Raw genomic sequence first — 14419 nt, 5'->3', positions numbered from 1 at the left:
CCACAGTTCACACATGTGCTCCTATACTCGAGGTCAAGGTGGAGACCGACATGGTGCGCCTACGGGTGAAACACAGGGACCAGAGTCTGAGGGAGAAGAAAGGTGGACACCTCTCCCTCCAACTTCTGTACTGGAAAAGAAACCACACCAATGATGAGGTCTGTTGGAAGAGAAGTACATCCGTACCCTGGAAGCATTCACTCCTTCGAACTATGAAGTGAAGAATATATTTATTGTTAGTTAATTGATTCAAAGATGACCATGAAGGTGACTAGGGGAAAAGTCAGGTTAGAAATTGGGCATAACAGATTAAATTAATTAATTTAGAATAAAACACTTGTGTTGCTGCAGAAAAATAATTGTGGAAAAGTGGAGTTCCTCTTCAACTCCAGGCCCATATTGAAGTATTTTTTTTTTATTTTTTTAAATACCACATCAATTGCAATGTTTTTGTTTCATTTCATACTTTTTATCTGATAATGTATTCTAATGAGAACATTAATATAAACCTGTGATTTATCTTAGTTATAAATCCTGCCTCAGCTGCTGTTATAGAAAATTAATCAACCAGTTAATTCTCATCTCATCTCATTATCTCTAGCCGCTTTATCCTGTTCTACAGGGTCGCAGGCAAGCTGGAGCCTATCCCAGCTGACGACGGGCGAAAGGCAGGGTACACCCTGGACAAGTCACCAGGTCATCACAGGGCTGACACATAGACACAGACAACCATTCACACTCACATTCACACCTACGGTCAATTTAGAGTCACCAGTTAACCTAACCTGCATGTCTTTGGACTGTGGGGGAAACCGGAGCACCCGGAGGAAACCCACGCAGACACGGGGAGAACATGCAAACTCCGCACAGAAAGGCCCTCGCCGGCCACAGGGCTCGAACCTGGACCTTCTTGCTGTGAGGCGACAGCGCTAACCACTACACCACTGTGCCACCCCCAGTTAATTCTGACCAATCAAATTTGAGAATTCTACAGTACTGGTGTCAATTAAATGCTAAATGTCATATGTAAAAAAAAAATTAAGCTGCTGAGGAAAATATCATTGCCATTAAATGTCTTTCATTACAAAACTCAACAACCATGTAATAATTTTCACAGCTCCAGGAACTCCCTATGGATTCCACCCACATCATTGAAGACCTTGATTCAGGAGAGGAATACTGCTTCCAGGTCGAGTATTTGGTTTTCTACAAACCCCATGGAAAGCCCAGCCCTGAAATATGTGAAGTGATCCCTGAAACATGTGAGTTGTCCTCGGATTTTATGTTATTCTTTAGCTTTTATTGTTCTGTGATAACTGCTACAAGCTCAGCACTTTTGTGTAATTTAAGACCAAAACTTAAAATATTCATATTTAACTTAAATATTCAGCATGTGCATTAATTTAATAAAATACAAATGGTTACTGTTCAGAAGCTCAGATGTTCAAGCCCCAAATACAATCAAGCTGTTACTGTTGGGCCCTTGAGCAAAGCCCTTAATGCAAGTGTGCTGTATCATGGCCTACACTCTGAACCCAAATTCCTAACAAGTTCATTGTACTGTAATGTGGAACCTCCTCTGAAAAATATTGGAACAACAAGGCCAGTGCTTTTGTTTTTGCTATACTCTGAAGAGATTTGGGTTTGAGATCAAAAGATGAATGAGATGATGAATCAGAATTTAAGCTTTAATTTCCTGATATTTATATCCAAATGTGTTAAACAAGTTAGAACATGACACCTTTTGCTTGAACCCACTCATTTTCCAAGTGAACAGAAATATTGGCATATCAGTCATGTGACCAGCAGGGGTTTCTTGTTGCCCAGGTGTGCCCTATTAGATTGATTGATTGTTTAAGCTATTAATAGCTCCAAATGTCTGGCCAAGTCAATCACCGGACCTTAACCCAACTGACCATGTATTTCACCTCCATATATATATGTGTGTGTGTGTGTGTGTGTGTGTGTGTGTGTGTGTGTTATTTGCCAGCTGGGAGGTCCGTATCATGAAATACTGTGACCGAGGTCTTGAAAGTACTGAGCGAGGCCCTCTGGGCCGAGGTCAGTATTCAAGGCCGAGGTCATGGTATTTCACCATACGGACCGACCTTAAGCTGGTAAATAATATATATTTTTTTTCTTTACCAAATTCTAACAGAAAACGAGAGCGCCCGAAAGGGGAAACCGAGCTGAGGCGAGCTGCCATTTTGAATCCTCATTCACGGCTGTAATGCAAATTGCTTCCTCCTCGGTATACAAGTGCACTTCCATGGCAGGAAAGAAACTACATTTTGCTGCCTATGTAGTCCCCTATTTATACAAATAGGAGCCATTCAGGATTCAGCCATGTTTTTGCTCGGCGTTAGCAAATTACAGGTTTTTAGCTTTCTCCTGAAATGTTTTTCTTTTATTTCTTCTTCCTCCGGGTAGTAAAACTCGCTTTTGCTGTGAAGACTGTTGTTATCGCTATCCATGATGTACAATTAATGCTATTCTCCTGAGAAATGCTGGCAAAAATGTATAAGATTTTTGATAATCTTATAAATAAATCTTATAAAAAAAAAAAGATAAATGTTGACAAAAAATGCTACTATGTTTTTTGTTGTTGTGAACGAGCGAGTTGCCAGAGGTCCGTAACCAGGGTCCATAACTGGGGTCCGTACCATAGGATACGGACCCGCTCGCCAGCCAATCAGAGCGCAGGATTTGGACCACGAAAAAAATGTGTTAATTACTTTAATTAGGGGTCAAGCACTGAAGGTTCTGGGGTCTCGTTCGTTCTTTCTTTCGTTCTTTCTTTCGTTCGTTCTTTTTTTCTTGCTTGCTTGGTTGCTTGCTTGCTTGCATCCTATGGCAGTTCCTGGAACCGTATGGTTGTGAAATCTGGCATATAGGGCCAAGAGTCATTTCACTAGTTTTGGGCTTTGCCCCTTTATGCATTTAATACCACCATTGGGTCAAATTTCAAGGTCAATTTTTTTCTTGTCACTTTTGACCTGTTTGTTGTAGGAACAGACTTCTTTTTCATTTTCCTCCAGATAAGATTTTCTGCTATTTTGAGTTTATTGAAAAGCTTTTAAAAAGTTTTCACAATCTTTCTTTAGTCGTTGCCAAATGTTGCTCAGACTAATGCCCACAAAAGTTATCAGAAGGTTTTGTGATATTCAGAAGCATTCGCCTGTAACATGCAAATTAATTTGGCCACAAAGCCACCAAACAGGAAATGAAGCCGTATCTCGAAAATGGCTTGATGGATAGACATGAAACTTGAGAATACAGTACTTTCATGTCTTTTGACTAGTAGAGGGATGCTAAAACATGAAAACCTTTTTTCTTTTTTTGGCTATTTACTCTGCAACCATTTGGAATAAATTCATAATTCTGGTGTCATCTGATTTGTGACATGATGCGGCGTCATGTCAGTGCAAAATTTTTCCAGTCACCATTTCTAAATTTCTGCAAATTATACAAAACAGCATTGGGCTTTATCTCAGCAATGCTTTGACATTTTCACACCAAACTTTACAGCTACATTTTTGAGAATGAGGTCTTAAGGTATGCTCTTAAGTTTCTTCTCATTTGAACTCTAGGTGGCATTGTAATGAGCAAAAAAGTGTCGTCCCCCCCCCCCCCCCCCCATTACTTTTAACTGTTTGGTTAGCATTATGATTCTTGTTTTACCTGATTCCTTGGAACTTTCCAAGGTCAGCTGATGTAAAACTTTTATGGCTGCCTTTGGATTTTATGAACAAGTTGGAATTTTGTGAAAACCTTTTAAAACTTTTCAGTGTCCATTTCTTACCAATTTTGGCTCAGATGGTATGAAGATGGACTTTTGATATTCAAAACTGTTTGTCCATAGCATGCAAACAGATTTATTAGTGTGTTAACTTTTGTAGGCATAAGAAAACATAGAGATACACTAAAGGTTGTTTGAACTGCACTTAAAGATTAAACCGAAGTCCAGCCATACCAAAATAGTTAAGGTAACAATAAAACCACTACATTACTGAATAACGTCAATGTTCACAAGCACTATAAAGATTTAAAAAAAAAAAAGTGTACATAACTCTTCCACTGTTTGACCTAAAATCATGGTGTTTTTGTCATGTGATTTCTTTGGACACTGCCTCTAAAGTCATGTATTGCTTTTGAAAGCTTCAATGTAATATGGCAGACATTGATGGTGAAATAGCCCCCCCAAAAAAAGGTGTGAGGTCCCATCTCTGCAGCGCTTCATTGTATCAATATAGAATTTGAAAACCATGTTGAGGACCATGTCCTGAAGTCGGACAAAGCATTGGTGTCGTTTGACCCAAAGGTGGTGCTATGTAGTGTTGGACCTCTCAGTAACTGCATGCAGCAATATTTTACTTTTAAGACCATCTATTCCAATAGTTTTGTTCACCTAAACACTGGGTGGTCTGCCACTACAGGTGCTATGTTCTAAGTTCTTTAACAAATCTACACTTGCTGGCCACTTTATTAAGAACACCCATCCACCTGCTGTTTTATGCAGTCATCTAATCAGCCAATGCCTTCACAGCAGCACAAAGCATAAAATCATGCAGGTACAAATCAAGAGCTTCAGTTAATGTTCACTTCAAACATCAGAATGGGAAAAATTGTGACTTTCACTGTAGCGCTGTGGGTGTAGGTTTGAGCCAGAGGGACTAGTCTGAGTATTTCAGAAATTGCTGATGATCTGGGGTTTTCACACACAACAGTCTCTAGAGTTTACAAAGAATAGTGTGAAAAACAAAGAACGTTGAGTGAGCGACAGCTCTGTGGGTGGAAATAAACGCCTTGTTGATAAGAGAGGTCAGAGGAAAATGGCCAGATTGGTTCGAGCTGCCAGGAAGGATATAGTAACTCGTATATAATATATATCACTCTTTACAACTGTGATGAGCAGAAAAGCATCTCAGCATGGAACAGCAGAAGACCACATTGGGTTCCACTCCTGCAGCCAAGAACAGGGATCTTAGAATCAAGAACAAGCTGCTATTAAAATGGCCGGTAAGTGTAGATGTAAATATCAGGAAATGAAAGATGAACGACTGAACTGCCATTTCATATTCATCTTAAGCCCAAATGTCTTCAGTGTGTAGCAAAAGAATTGGCCTTGCTGTTCCAGTACTTTTGGAGGAGACGGTGTCTGTGACAAATAAAGGTGGTGTAAACTGTTCACACTGTAAATTCCAACACCCTTGTGTACTTTTTTTTTTTTCCTCCCCCCCTCTCCAACTAGCCAAAGAGCGAAACATTCGTGTTGTCATAATAGGTGTGCTAACAGTAGCGGGATTGGCTGTCCTGGGAGTTTGCCTGTACTTTCTTTACGTACATCACAAAAGAATTAAAGCACTGCTTCAGCCCCCTCTGGACATCCCTGAGCACTTTGAAGAGGTACGCCTACCTTAATTTTAACATATCAAAATTGGGAAAGTGTTTGTGGTATTTTCTAACAAGTGTGTATGATCTTTGAGTCAGAGCTGTGTCCACTCAACATCAGTCTGATGTGTTTCTTAGCTCTTGTGGAACTCTCACAAGACCGATCTATTTATCAAATATGTCATACTTTTACCAAAAAAAAAAAATCAAACCAAAGTCTGTGATGAAAAACTGAAACATTGGTCTTGGTGCATGAAATCCTACAGGACTATAAACTGTAACTGAAATAGTTTGGTTCCAAAGGGGTATATATCATTTTACTTTTTAATTATCATCAGCCTCCTGAGGTAAATGTCACTCGTGGAGTTTAAGACTGCTCTCTGTTCGCTCTTGTTAACTCTGAAGGTGACGTTCAGTGTGTCAGGAAAATCACACTTAGCCAGCAAGGTCTTAGACGTCTTTTAGGCAGGCTGTGTTTACTGCTGCATTTGTTAAACTGGCTGCTTGTTTACACATGATCTCTGGACATTAGTGCAATTTTACGTCAGATGTTTAGGTTGGTAACGAGGAGTTACTTAACACACTTTGTTAGTAGCTGCGTTTCTGGCCCTGAGATTGCTATAGTTTGTTCCCTAGTGGAATAACGGACATTAAGCTCTTTGTTTCCTGAATTCTTTTATTCATTGATGATCCATTAAACAATTTTACTTTAAAATGCAGATCTAAATTCATTTAGTTGCCTGGATTAAAACTTTTTTTTTTTTTTTTAACTGGCCATATGTTTAACACAGAATTCAGCCTCGGCAGGTTTTTCCTCCCGAGTTCATTCGTTGAGAAATAACTTGCTGAGAGAACTATTAACCAACAGGTGACAATGTCACTAAAGGCATTAAGGGAAAAAGTGCTAAGAGATGTACATGATCATCCTTATAGTAACACTCTGTTATGATCATGTGTGCTGTTTGTGAAGAAATCCTCTCGCTGTGTACTTGACCCGAGTGACTGTATTATTTCACGTTTAGCAAGAGCTGCTGTTATCTGCCGTTACTTTTAAGGTGAGAGGGTTTTTTTGTGATGTGTTGGTAACATTGTGGTGAAACTGACATTTCATTGCACAAGCCTATTTCTCACTTTGTTAAATGCTAATAATTGTAGAGTAGGATAGAGCGTTCAACAGAGACTAACATTAAAATTAACTCATTGATTGAAATGCAAAGAAAATGATCTTTGCGCTAATGGATTAGTCTATTCTTTTTACCTTCGAATAGTAGTTGATGATAATGTGAAACTTTATGGAAAACCCCCTAACCTACTGCTAGAAAAATCAGGGCTTTCCCCAGGGGGAAATGAAATATATATATCAATCAGAGCAGTGCCACTGATGCGGAGCCCAGCCTGTAAGGCTACTAGGAGGGTCTGGGGGCACACTCCCCGGAAAATTTTGAAATTGGAGACTTCAAATGGAGCATTCTGGTGGCATCTAGGGCTGATTTAAGGCACAATTAAATATTTATTACATTTGCTGTTTTTTACCTTGTCAAATATCTCATTTCTCATTATCTCTAGCCGCTTTATCCTGTTCTACAGGGTCGTAGGCAAGCTGGAGCCTATCCCAGCTGACTACGGGCGAAAGGCGGGGTACACCCTGGACAAGTTGCCAGGTCATTGCAGGGCTGACACACAGACAACCATTCACACTCACATTCACACCTACGGTCAATTTAGTCACCAGTTAACCTAACCTGCATGTCTTTGGACTGTGGGGGAAACCGGAGCACCCGGAGGAAACCCACGCGGACACAGGGAGAACATGCAAACTCTGCACAGAAAGGCCCTCGCCGGCCACGGGGCTCGAAACCAGACCTTCTTGCTGTGAGGCGACAGCGCTAACCATTACACCACCGTGCCGCCCACCTTGTCAAATATGCAAGGGGTAAAATTTAAAGGGCAAAATTAGATTTGAAATGAAAACACTAGAGACAGTGGTTCCCAAACTTTCTCTGCTGGGCCCCCCTTTGGTAAATAAGAACATTTTGCCCCCCCCCCCCCCCCCCCCCCCCCCGACAAAAAGAGGAAAAAAAGATAAACAGGACACACATACACACATTTTGTTTTCAGACTCCATTGCAGTTTATTAATACAAACCTCAACCTTTTTTGAACAAATAAAAGTAAACTGCCATAAACTACAGGTTGCAATATAATTATAAGTATAACTGTTTTCAAGCACCTTAACTGTGTACCAGGTTTCTTTTTTTAATATTCAACATTATCAATGCAGTTTTCAAACATTGCCTCTCTGCAAAAATGGGCTTTAAAACATGGCCAACTCCCTGAGAAGAAAAAAAACAAAAACCTAAAGATTTGTTGTGCAAAATGACACCTTTTAATCCTCGCATCTTTTCAGTGACTGGTGTGGGCCTGCTTCATGCTGCAGATCTTCTCAAATCTGGGTTGCAGTTTTGAGATTGCCACTCTGAGTTCGTTTTCAGTGTCCAGCTTTGATCTGTATCTTGTCTTGGTTGAGGCCACAGCAGAAAAACCTCTCTCACATAGGTAGGATGTGGCAAAAGGAAGAAGTATGGCCAGGGCTCTCTTACCTAGCAGTGGGTAATCTTTCTCCACTCCAATCCAAAATGCAGCCAGTGTCTTTGACTGAAACTGCAGCCTCATTGTTGAATCAGAGGTGACATCAATGAACTGTTCCTCCTCTGATGTGCTGGAGTCGGCAGGTGGTGTTGCACTGAAGGGGTCACGGATCCAGTCATATTCTTTGGGATCCTGCATCAGGAAACATTTCTGGAAATGGTTCTGAAGGGCAGAGATGTGTGCTTTCATGCATGGGATCACTGTGTTCTGCAGTTTGTTATCTTCAATGAATGATTTCAGGTTCTCAAATGAGTCCACATTTCCAACCTTCACTCGCTGCAGCCACATCCAGGGATGCAAATGGCGTGCCTTTCGGCGGATGCCGCCTTTTTCACGGCTGAATCGCGCAGATCCGATTTTTTTTTTTTAGGGGGGGGGCGTTGGAGTGTCTGATTATAATTTCAAAGTAAATTCTGTATTAAAATTACTAAATAAGCAAATCTGTTACAGTCCATGAAACAGGAAGTATAAGGATGAGAAAAAAAGTTTAAATCGGGAAGCTGCGCACATTTGTGCAGCCTGGCGCAAATGTGCGCAGCTTCCCGATTTAAACTGTTTTCTCATCCTTATACTTCCTGTTTCATGGACTGTAACAGATTTGCTTATTTAGTAATTTTAATACAGAATTTACTTTGAAATTATAATCAGACACTCCAACGCCCCCCCCCAAAAAAAAAAATCGGATCTGCACGATTCAGCCGTGAAAAAGGCGGCATCCGCCGAATGGTGCGCTGTTTGCATCCCTGCACATCTCAAGTTTTCTGGTGAATGATGTGATTTTATCTGCCAGATGTGGGAGGTGTGTATTTGTGCCCTGCAACTGCAAATTCACTTCATTGAGTTTCAGAAACATGTCACTGAGGTATGCAAGTTTCATGAGGGACTTGTTACAGTAAAATTTGTGGGCAAGATCATTGCCCTCTTCCTTCAAAAAGATACGGATTTCATCTCGCAGTTCAAAGACCCTGGACAGCACCTTCCCACGTGACAGCCATCGGACTCCCTATGAAACAGAACAGCTGTGTGGTCGGAGCCCATTTCCTCGCATAGTGCCGAAAAAATCCGGGCTTTGACAGGTCGTGTTTTGATGTAGTTGACGGTGGCAATAACGTCAGTCATTACATCATTCAGCTCGGGACTCAGCTGTTTAGATGCCAGTGCTTCGCGGTGTATCATGCAGTGCATCCACTGCACGTTGAGGGAGACGCGCTTGAGCGCTTGCAGCCCTGCCCGTTTCCCAGCTATAGCCTGCGCCCCGTCAGTGCAGATCCCCACACAGTCCTCCCATTTCAGGTTGGCCTCTTTCAAGTAAGAGTCAATGATTTCAAACAGTTCTTCTGCTGTGGCTCTGCCAGTAACTTTTTTGCAGAAAAGCAATTCCTCCCTCATGTCATCTCCATCTATGAATCTGACGTAAGTAATTAATAAAGTCTTTGTTACTGTCAGTGGCTTCATCCATCTGAAGAGAAAAGTGGCTGTCACGCACTTTGTCATTAAGCTGCTCCTCTATGTCCTTTGACATGTCATAAATGCGCCTGCCGATGGTGTTGTTGGACAGAGGAATAGCCCTTAGTTTGCTGGCTGCAGTGTCATCAAGCATATTTCAGGTTCTCAAATGAGTCTACATTTCCAACCTTCACTCGCTGCAGCCACATCCAGGGATGCAAATGGCGTGCCTTTCGGCGGATGCCACCTTTTTCACGGCTGAATCGCGCAGATCCGATTTTTTTTTTTAGGGGGGGGGCGTTGGAGTGTCTGATTATAATTTCAAAGTAAATTCTGTATTAAAATTACTAAATAAGCAAATCTGTTACAGTCCATGAAACAGGAAGTATAAGGATGAGAAAACAGTTTAAATCGGGAAGCTGCGCACATTTGCGCCAGGCTGCACAAATGTGCGCAGCTTCCCGATTTAAACTTTTTTTCTCATCCTTATACTTCCTGTTTCATGGACTGTAACGGATTTGCTTATTTAGTCATTTTAATACAGAATTTACTTTGAAATTATAATCAGACACTCCAACGCCCCCCCCTAAAAAAAAAAATCGGATCTGCACGATTCAGCCGTGAAAAAGGCGGCATCCGCCGAAAGGTGCGCTGTTTGCATCCCTGCACATCTCAAGTTTTCTGGTGAATGATGTGATTTTATCTGCCAGATGTGGGAGGTGTGTATTTGTGCCCTGCAACTGCAAATTCACTTCATTGAGTTTCAGAAACATGTCACTGAGGTATGCAAGTTTCATGAGGGACTTGTTACAGTAAAATTTGTGGGCAAGATCTACTAATTCCTAATTAGTAGTAGTACTAATTCCTCCGCTATTGTGTGCAGCTTTTTACACTGTGCCACTCGGTAGGCAACTTTTATATGAGGCGAGTTGAACATTTGCCGGCACGGATGCAGCTTTAGTAAATGGGGACTGTTGAGCACGGCAGTTTGAGTTTTTGTCTGAAAAACTCAACTGGCTTGTCTTTGTGCTCTGGATGTTTTGTCTCCAAGTGGCATCTTAGCTTGTTCGGCTTCAAGCTGTCACAAGCTAGTACTTTAAGGCCCTGTCCACACGGCAACGGATTCAGGTGACTCCGATAGAATTGCTTATCGTTTAGGCCTGGCGTCCACACGGCACCGGCGTTTTGGGTGCCCAAAACGCAATCTTTTTGAGAACGGGTTCCAGAGTGGAAAGATCTGGCAACGTTGCCGTTGTGAAGTCGTCTGGATGAGTAGAACGGATTTGTTTACGATGACGTCACAACCACATGACTGTGAGTGCTTCACGCCGGGTAGAAGTGTAACGAATATCACCAGGAAAAAGCCTTACAGAGCACTAGTGAGAGTGAAACATGAGCTTGGATATTGTTGTTGTTGTTGTTATTATTATTATTATTATTATTATTATTATTATTATGTTCAGTGTTAGTTCACAGTAGTAATGCAAGAAGCAGAATAGTGACAGTAATAGTGAAGCAAAAACATGCAATTGTACAAACACTGCAGCTCTACAGCAAAATATTCATTTATGAAATGGTCTGATTCTTAACACCAGTAGTGCCAATGATCTTCTCATTGCGATGCGAGTTGTCAACAAATCCTATAACTTGGTTCATGAAACGCGCTTACAAAATATTTTCACTGTGAATATGTATTGTGTAATGGTGCAATCCCGCCAGCAAAAATAGGGAAAAAAAGGAGCGATCTCACCTCTTCAGATGTTGATTTAAGTCCGACAATACATTCCTCAAAAAGGGCGTAGAGGAGCAAATTAATCCAATTTATTCCGGACCATTAAAGATGCCGCCTTCCGTGTAGAATCATACGTCATCCTCGCCGCCATATTGGAGAGGTCAAAGCGGAGAATAAAGATCAGCTGCGTTTAACTGTACCAACAGGTTTACCGTCCAAACGAGATCATATGGGATTACCTTTCACAGGTGAGAAACAACAAATTAATTCCATCAACATGTATCATTCACTTTATTCCGGACCATTGAAGACGCCGCCTTCCGCGTAGAATCATACGTCATCCTCGCCGCCATTTTGAATAGGTCAAAGCGGAGAATAAAGATTAGCTGCGTTTAACTGTACCAATAGGTTTTCTGTCCAAATGAGATCACATGGGATTACCTTTCACAGGTGAGACTGGAAAAATACTTTTCATTGTATTTGGTCATTATAATGTAATTTTACGAACAGATTTTCCTGACTTTGTGGCTAATATGAAGTCTCGCGCATAATAGTTTATGCGCATGCGTCGTTACTTCTTCTATTGTTCTGGTGTCTCCGAAGGGACCGTCTTACAGCGCCCCTAGAGGTGTGGCATGTGTATTGCATCGTTTTCAGCAAGCGTTGCGTTGCCATATGGACCTGATATTTTACTGATTGTTGCCCATTTGGACGCGATATATTTTTAAATAACATCTCGTTGCCGTTGTCGTGTGGATGTAGCCTAAGACAGACAACACACTGCAGTCTCTCCTCATTACCCACCATTGTACAGGTGAAGCCAAAGACAAGATATGTGTCGTCATATTTTCTTGTCTTTGCCTTGGAATGAACTTGCTTTGGAAGCACATTTGGCGATGCTTCATCCTCTGATTTGCGTTTACGTGGGAGCCCCGCGCCCCCTGCCAAAAACTTCTCCATGTTATGCTAGCAGTGTAATTTATTGATTGATTGATTCATTCATTCATTCCATCCACGCCCCGCGCCCCCCCTGCAATGGCTCTGCGCCCCCCACTTTGGGAACCACTGGGTTGGGGGAAGCTTGTCTGGGGACATGGCTTTAGCAAACAGGACAAAGCGAGCCATGTCAGTTGAATCTCCTTCTGTCTTGTAGATCTTGCACACAAATCTTCACACATTTTAGTTCATCATTTCCCAGCGCTCCCTCGCTGAGAGGAAGGAGGAGTTCAAAGTGTTCTTTGAACATTTTCCACATGGTCTTTTTTTGAATGGCCACACAAGTAGGAGGTAGCAACGCTTCCAGTGATTGCATGGAATTGCAACAAAGCACACTCTGAACGTGGAGGAAGATTGATATCCCCTTAGAAGAGGTGTTTACTTTGGTTTCTTGGAGGTTCCAGCCCAAAGCCAGACCTTTGAGGTAATGTGTTCTTTGTGAGCCAAAAGAAAGAGTAGAACAGCTGTGTCTCGTGCCGATATAACGTTATCAACTTTCCCGTTTAGATATATGGCATGTAAAACAAATCAAGCGTCTGCTTCTTCGTGAGTAGATTGCAGTGCCTCTATATCCACTGTGCTATTAGAACACTGAGCAATTTCATCAAAAGCACTAACCATTTTCTGTGGAGGTGCTTGTACAATCATTTCCTCTGAAAGAAATCGAGTCAAGTCAGCTGTATTGCTGAGTGCAAGGAAGTTCAACCAGTTAGCAGGCAATAGGACGTTTCTTCCTTCAGTCACGCTCTGAATAGAACGTGTGTTCTTTGAACGTCGTGCTCTTGTACAAGCTTTGATGGGCATCTTCCTATACCAATCAAATAAAGCAGGGGTTCTCAACCTTCTCTGCTTTGAGGCCCACCAATTCATACTTGTAATGAGTCGGGGGCCCATTAAAAAAGATCCCCAAGTATTTTGGCTCATCTATTCTATTAGAATCTAATAATCTATTGTAAAGTATATTAACAGAATGCAACACTGTTCACTGTTACAGATGGGAACCCAGGAATTAAAGAAGTGCAATAAAATCAAACTTTTTAATTGTAGGTATTGTATTTAAAACTGTATGGATGTGCCAGAAGCCAACATAAAACCATGCATGCAGGGCATTCTCAGTTAAAAGGGATGAATGATCCAAAAGTGGAGTCTGGTCCATTAACACAAGAACTTATTGCCATGTTTGTGTACAGCAAACAAGCAAGTTATTTAAACCAAGAAGTAAACTCAAAAGAAGTGGATATAGAAACCACTCAATGGGATTAGATCCTTACACGCTAACAAAGGAGTTTTCCTATGATTTGGAAGATTATCCATCTGTTGAGTTCCCTGATGTCTCAAACTACCTGGTACTGCAGACATCGTTCTACACGAACAAACAGATGACGACCTGGAAGAGCATGGAGGTGTACAACTTTTTATATGTGGCTGAGTTAAAAATCTGGGGATCAGGATACTACAAGATGGACAGCAGTAAGCGGATCTAAGTGCAGGAAGAGTGTTTATTATCAGGCGTGATATGTAAGTCAAGTTTATTTGTATAGTGCTTTTAACAATAGACATTGTCGCAAAGCAGCTTTACAGAGAATTAAAGACTTTAAACATGAGCTAATTTTATCCCTGATGAGCAAGCCTGAGGCAACGGTGGCAAGGAAAAACTCCCTCAGACCACACAAGGAAGAAACCTCGAGAGGAATCAGACTCAAAAGGGAACCCATCCTCATCTGGGTGATAACAGATAGTGTGATTTATAAATAACTCGCTTCTATAACAGTGTCCTATAGAGTTAAAGTATAACTGTGTAACCAGGAAATTCATTATAGTTTTAACATGAAGTCTGTTTTGTTGAAGTTATTAACTGTTCCTTGATGGAGACTTGAGTGCAAAACTGTTCGTGACAACTGCAATCCTAAAGTTAGCAAGTCGACTATAGTACATAAATACATTTACTGTAAGTGTCCAGAGCCATCTTCCAAGTGTTTTTTTTTTTTTTTCACAAAAGCAAAACAGAATGGCTAGAAACAAACGTGACCGTGATAATGTTTCGCAAAGCCTTTGTGAAAACAGCTTCCATATCTGTGCCTGCTGATTTGCGCTCAAATCAGTATCAGGTGTTCCCCATAACAACTGGGTCCCAAGGGTGCGCACAATGTGCTCCGTGAGCGCGCGGCCGTGTGAACTGCGGCAGACTCAAGTGTGCAAAGGCGCA

At 41.4% G+C, this 14419-nt stretch overlaps 1 protein-coding gene across 1 annotated transcript in view; it reads left to right on the top strand.

Moving 5' to 3' along the window:
- The window catches only part of ifngr2 (interferon gamma receptor 2), a 78702-nt gene that overhangs the window by 46180 nt on the left and 18103 nt on the right, over nucleotides 1-14419 (top strand). Inside the window, exons 4-6 of the mRNA XM_060929130.1 lie at nucleotides 7-158; nucleotides 1118-1262; nucleotides 5252-5406. Coding sequence (XP_060785113.1) covers nucleotides 7-158; nucleotides 1118-1262; nucleotides 5252-5406 — 452 coding nt within the window. The remainder of the gene's footprint in view (nucleotides 1-6; nucleotides 159-1117; nucleotides 1263-5251; nucleotides 5407-14419) is intronic.

Source organism: Neoarius graeffei, chromosome 9 (genome assembly GCF_027579695.1).
Source record: "Neoarius graeffei isolate fNeoGra1 chromosome 9, fNeoGra1.pri, whole genome shotgun sequence".
Taxonomy (NCBI): domain Eukaryota; kingdom Metazoa; phylum Chordata; class Actinopteri; order Siluriformes; family Ariidae; genus Neoarius; species Neoarius graeffei.
The sequence above is the reverse complement of the archived record's forward strand: the minus strand, read 5'-3'. Positions and strand labels throughout refer to the sequence as shown.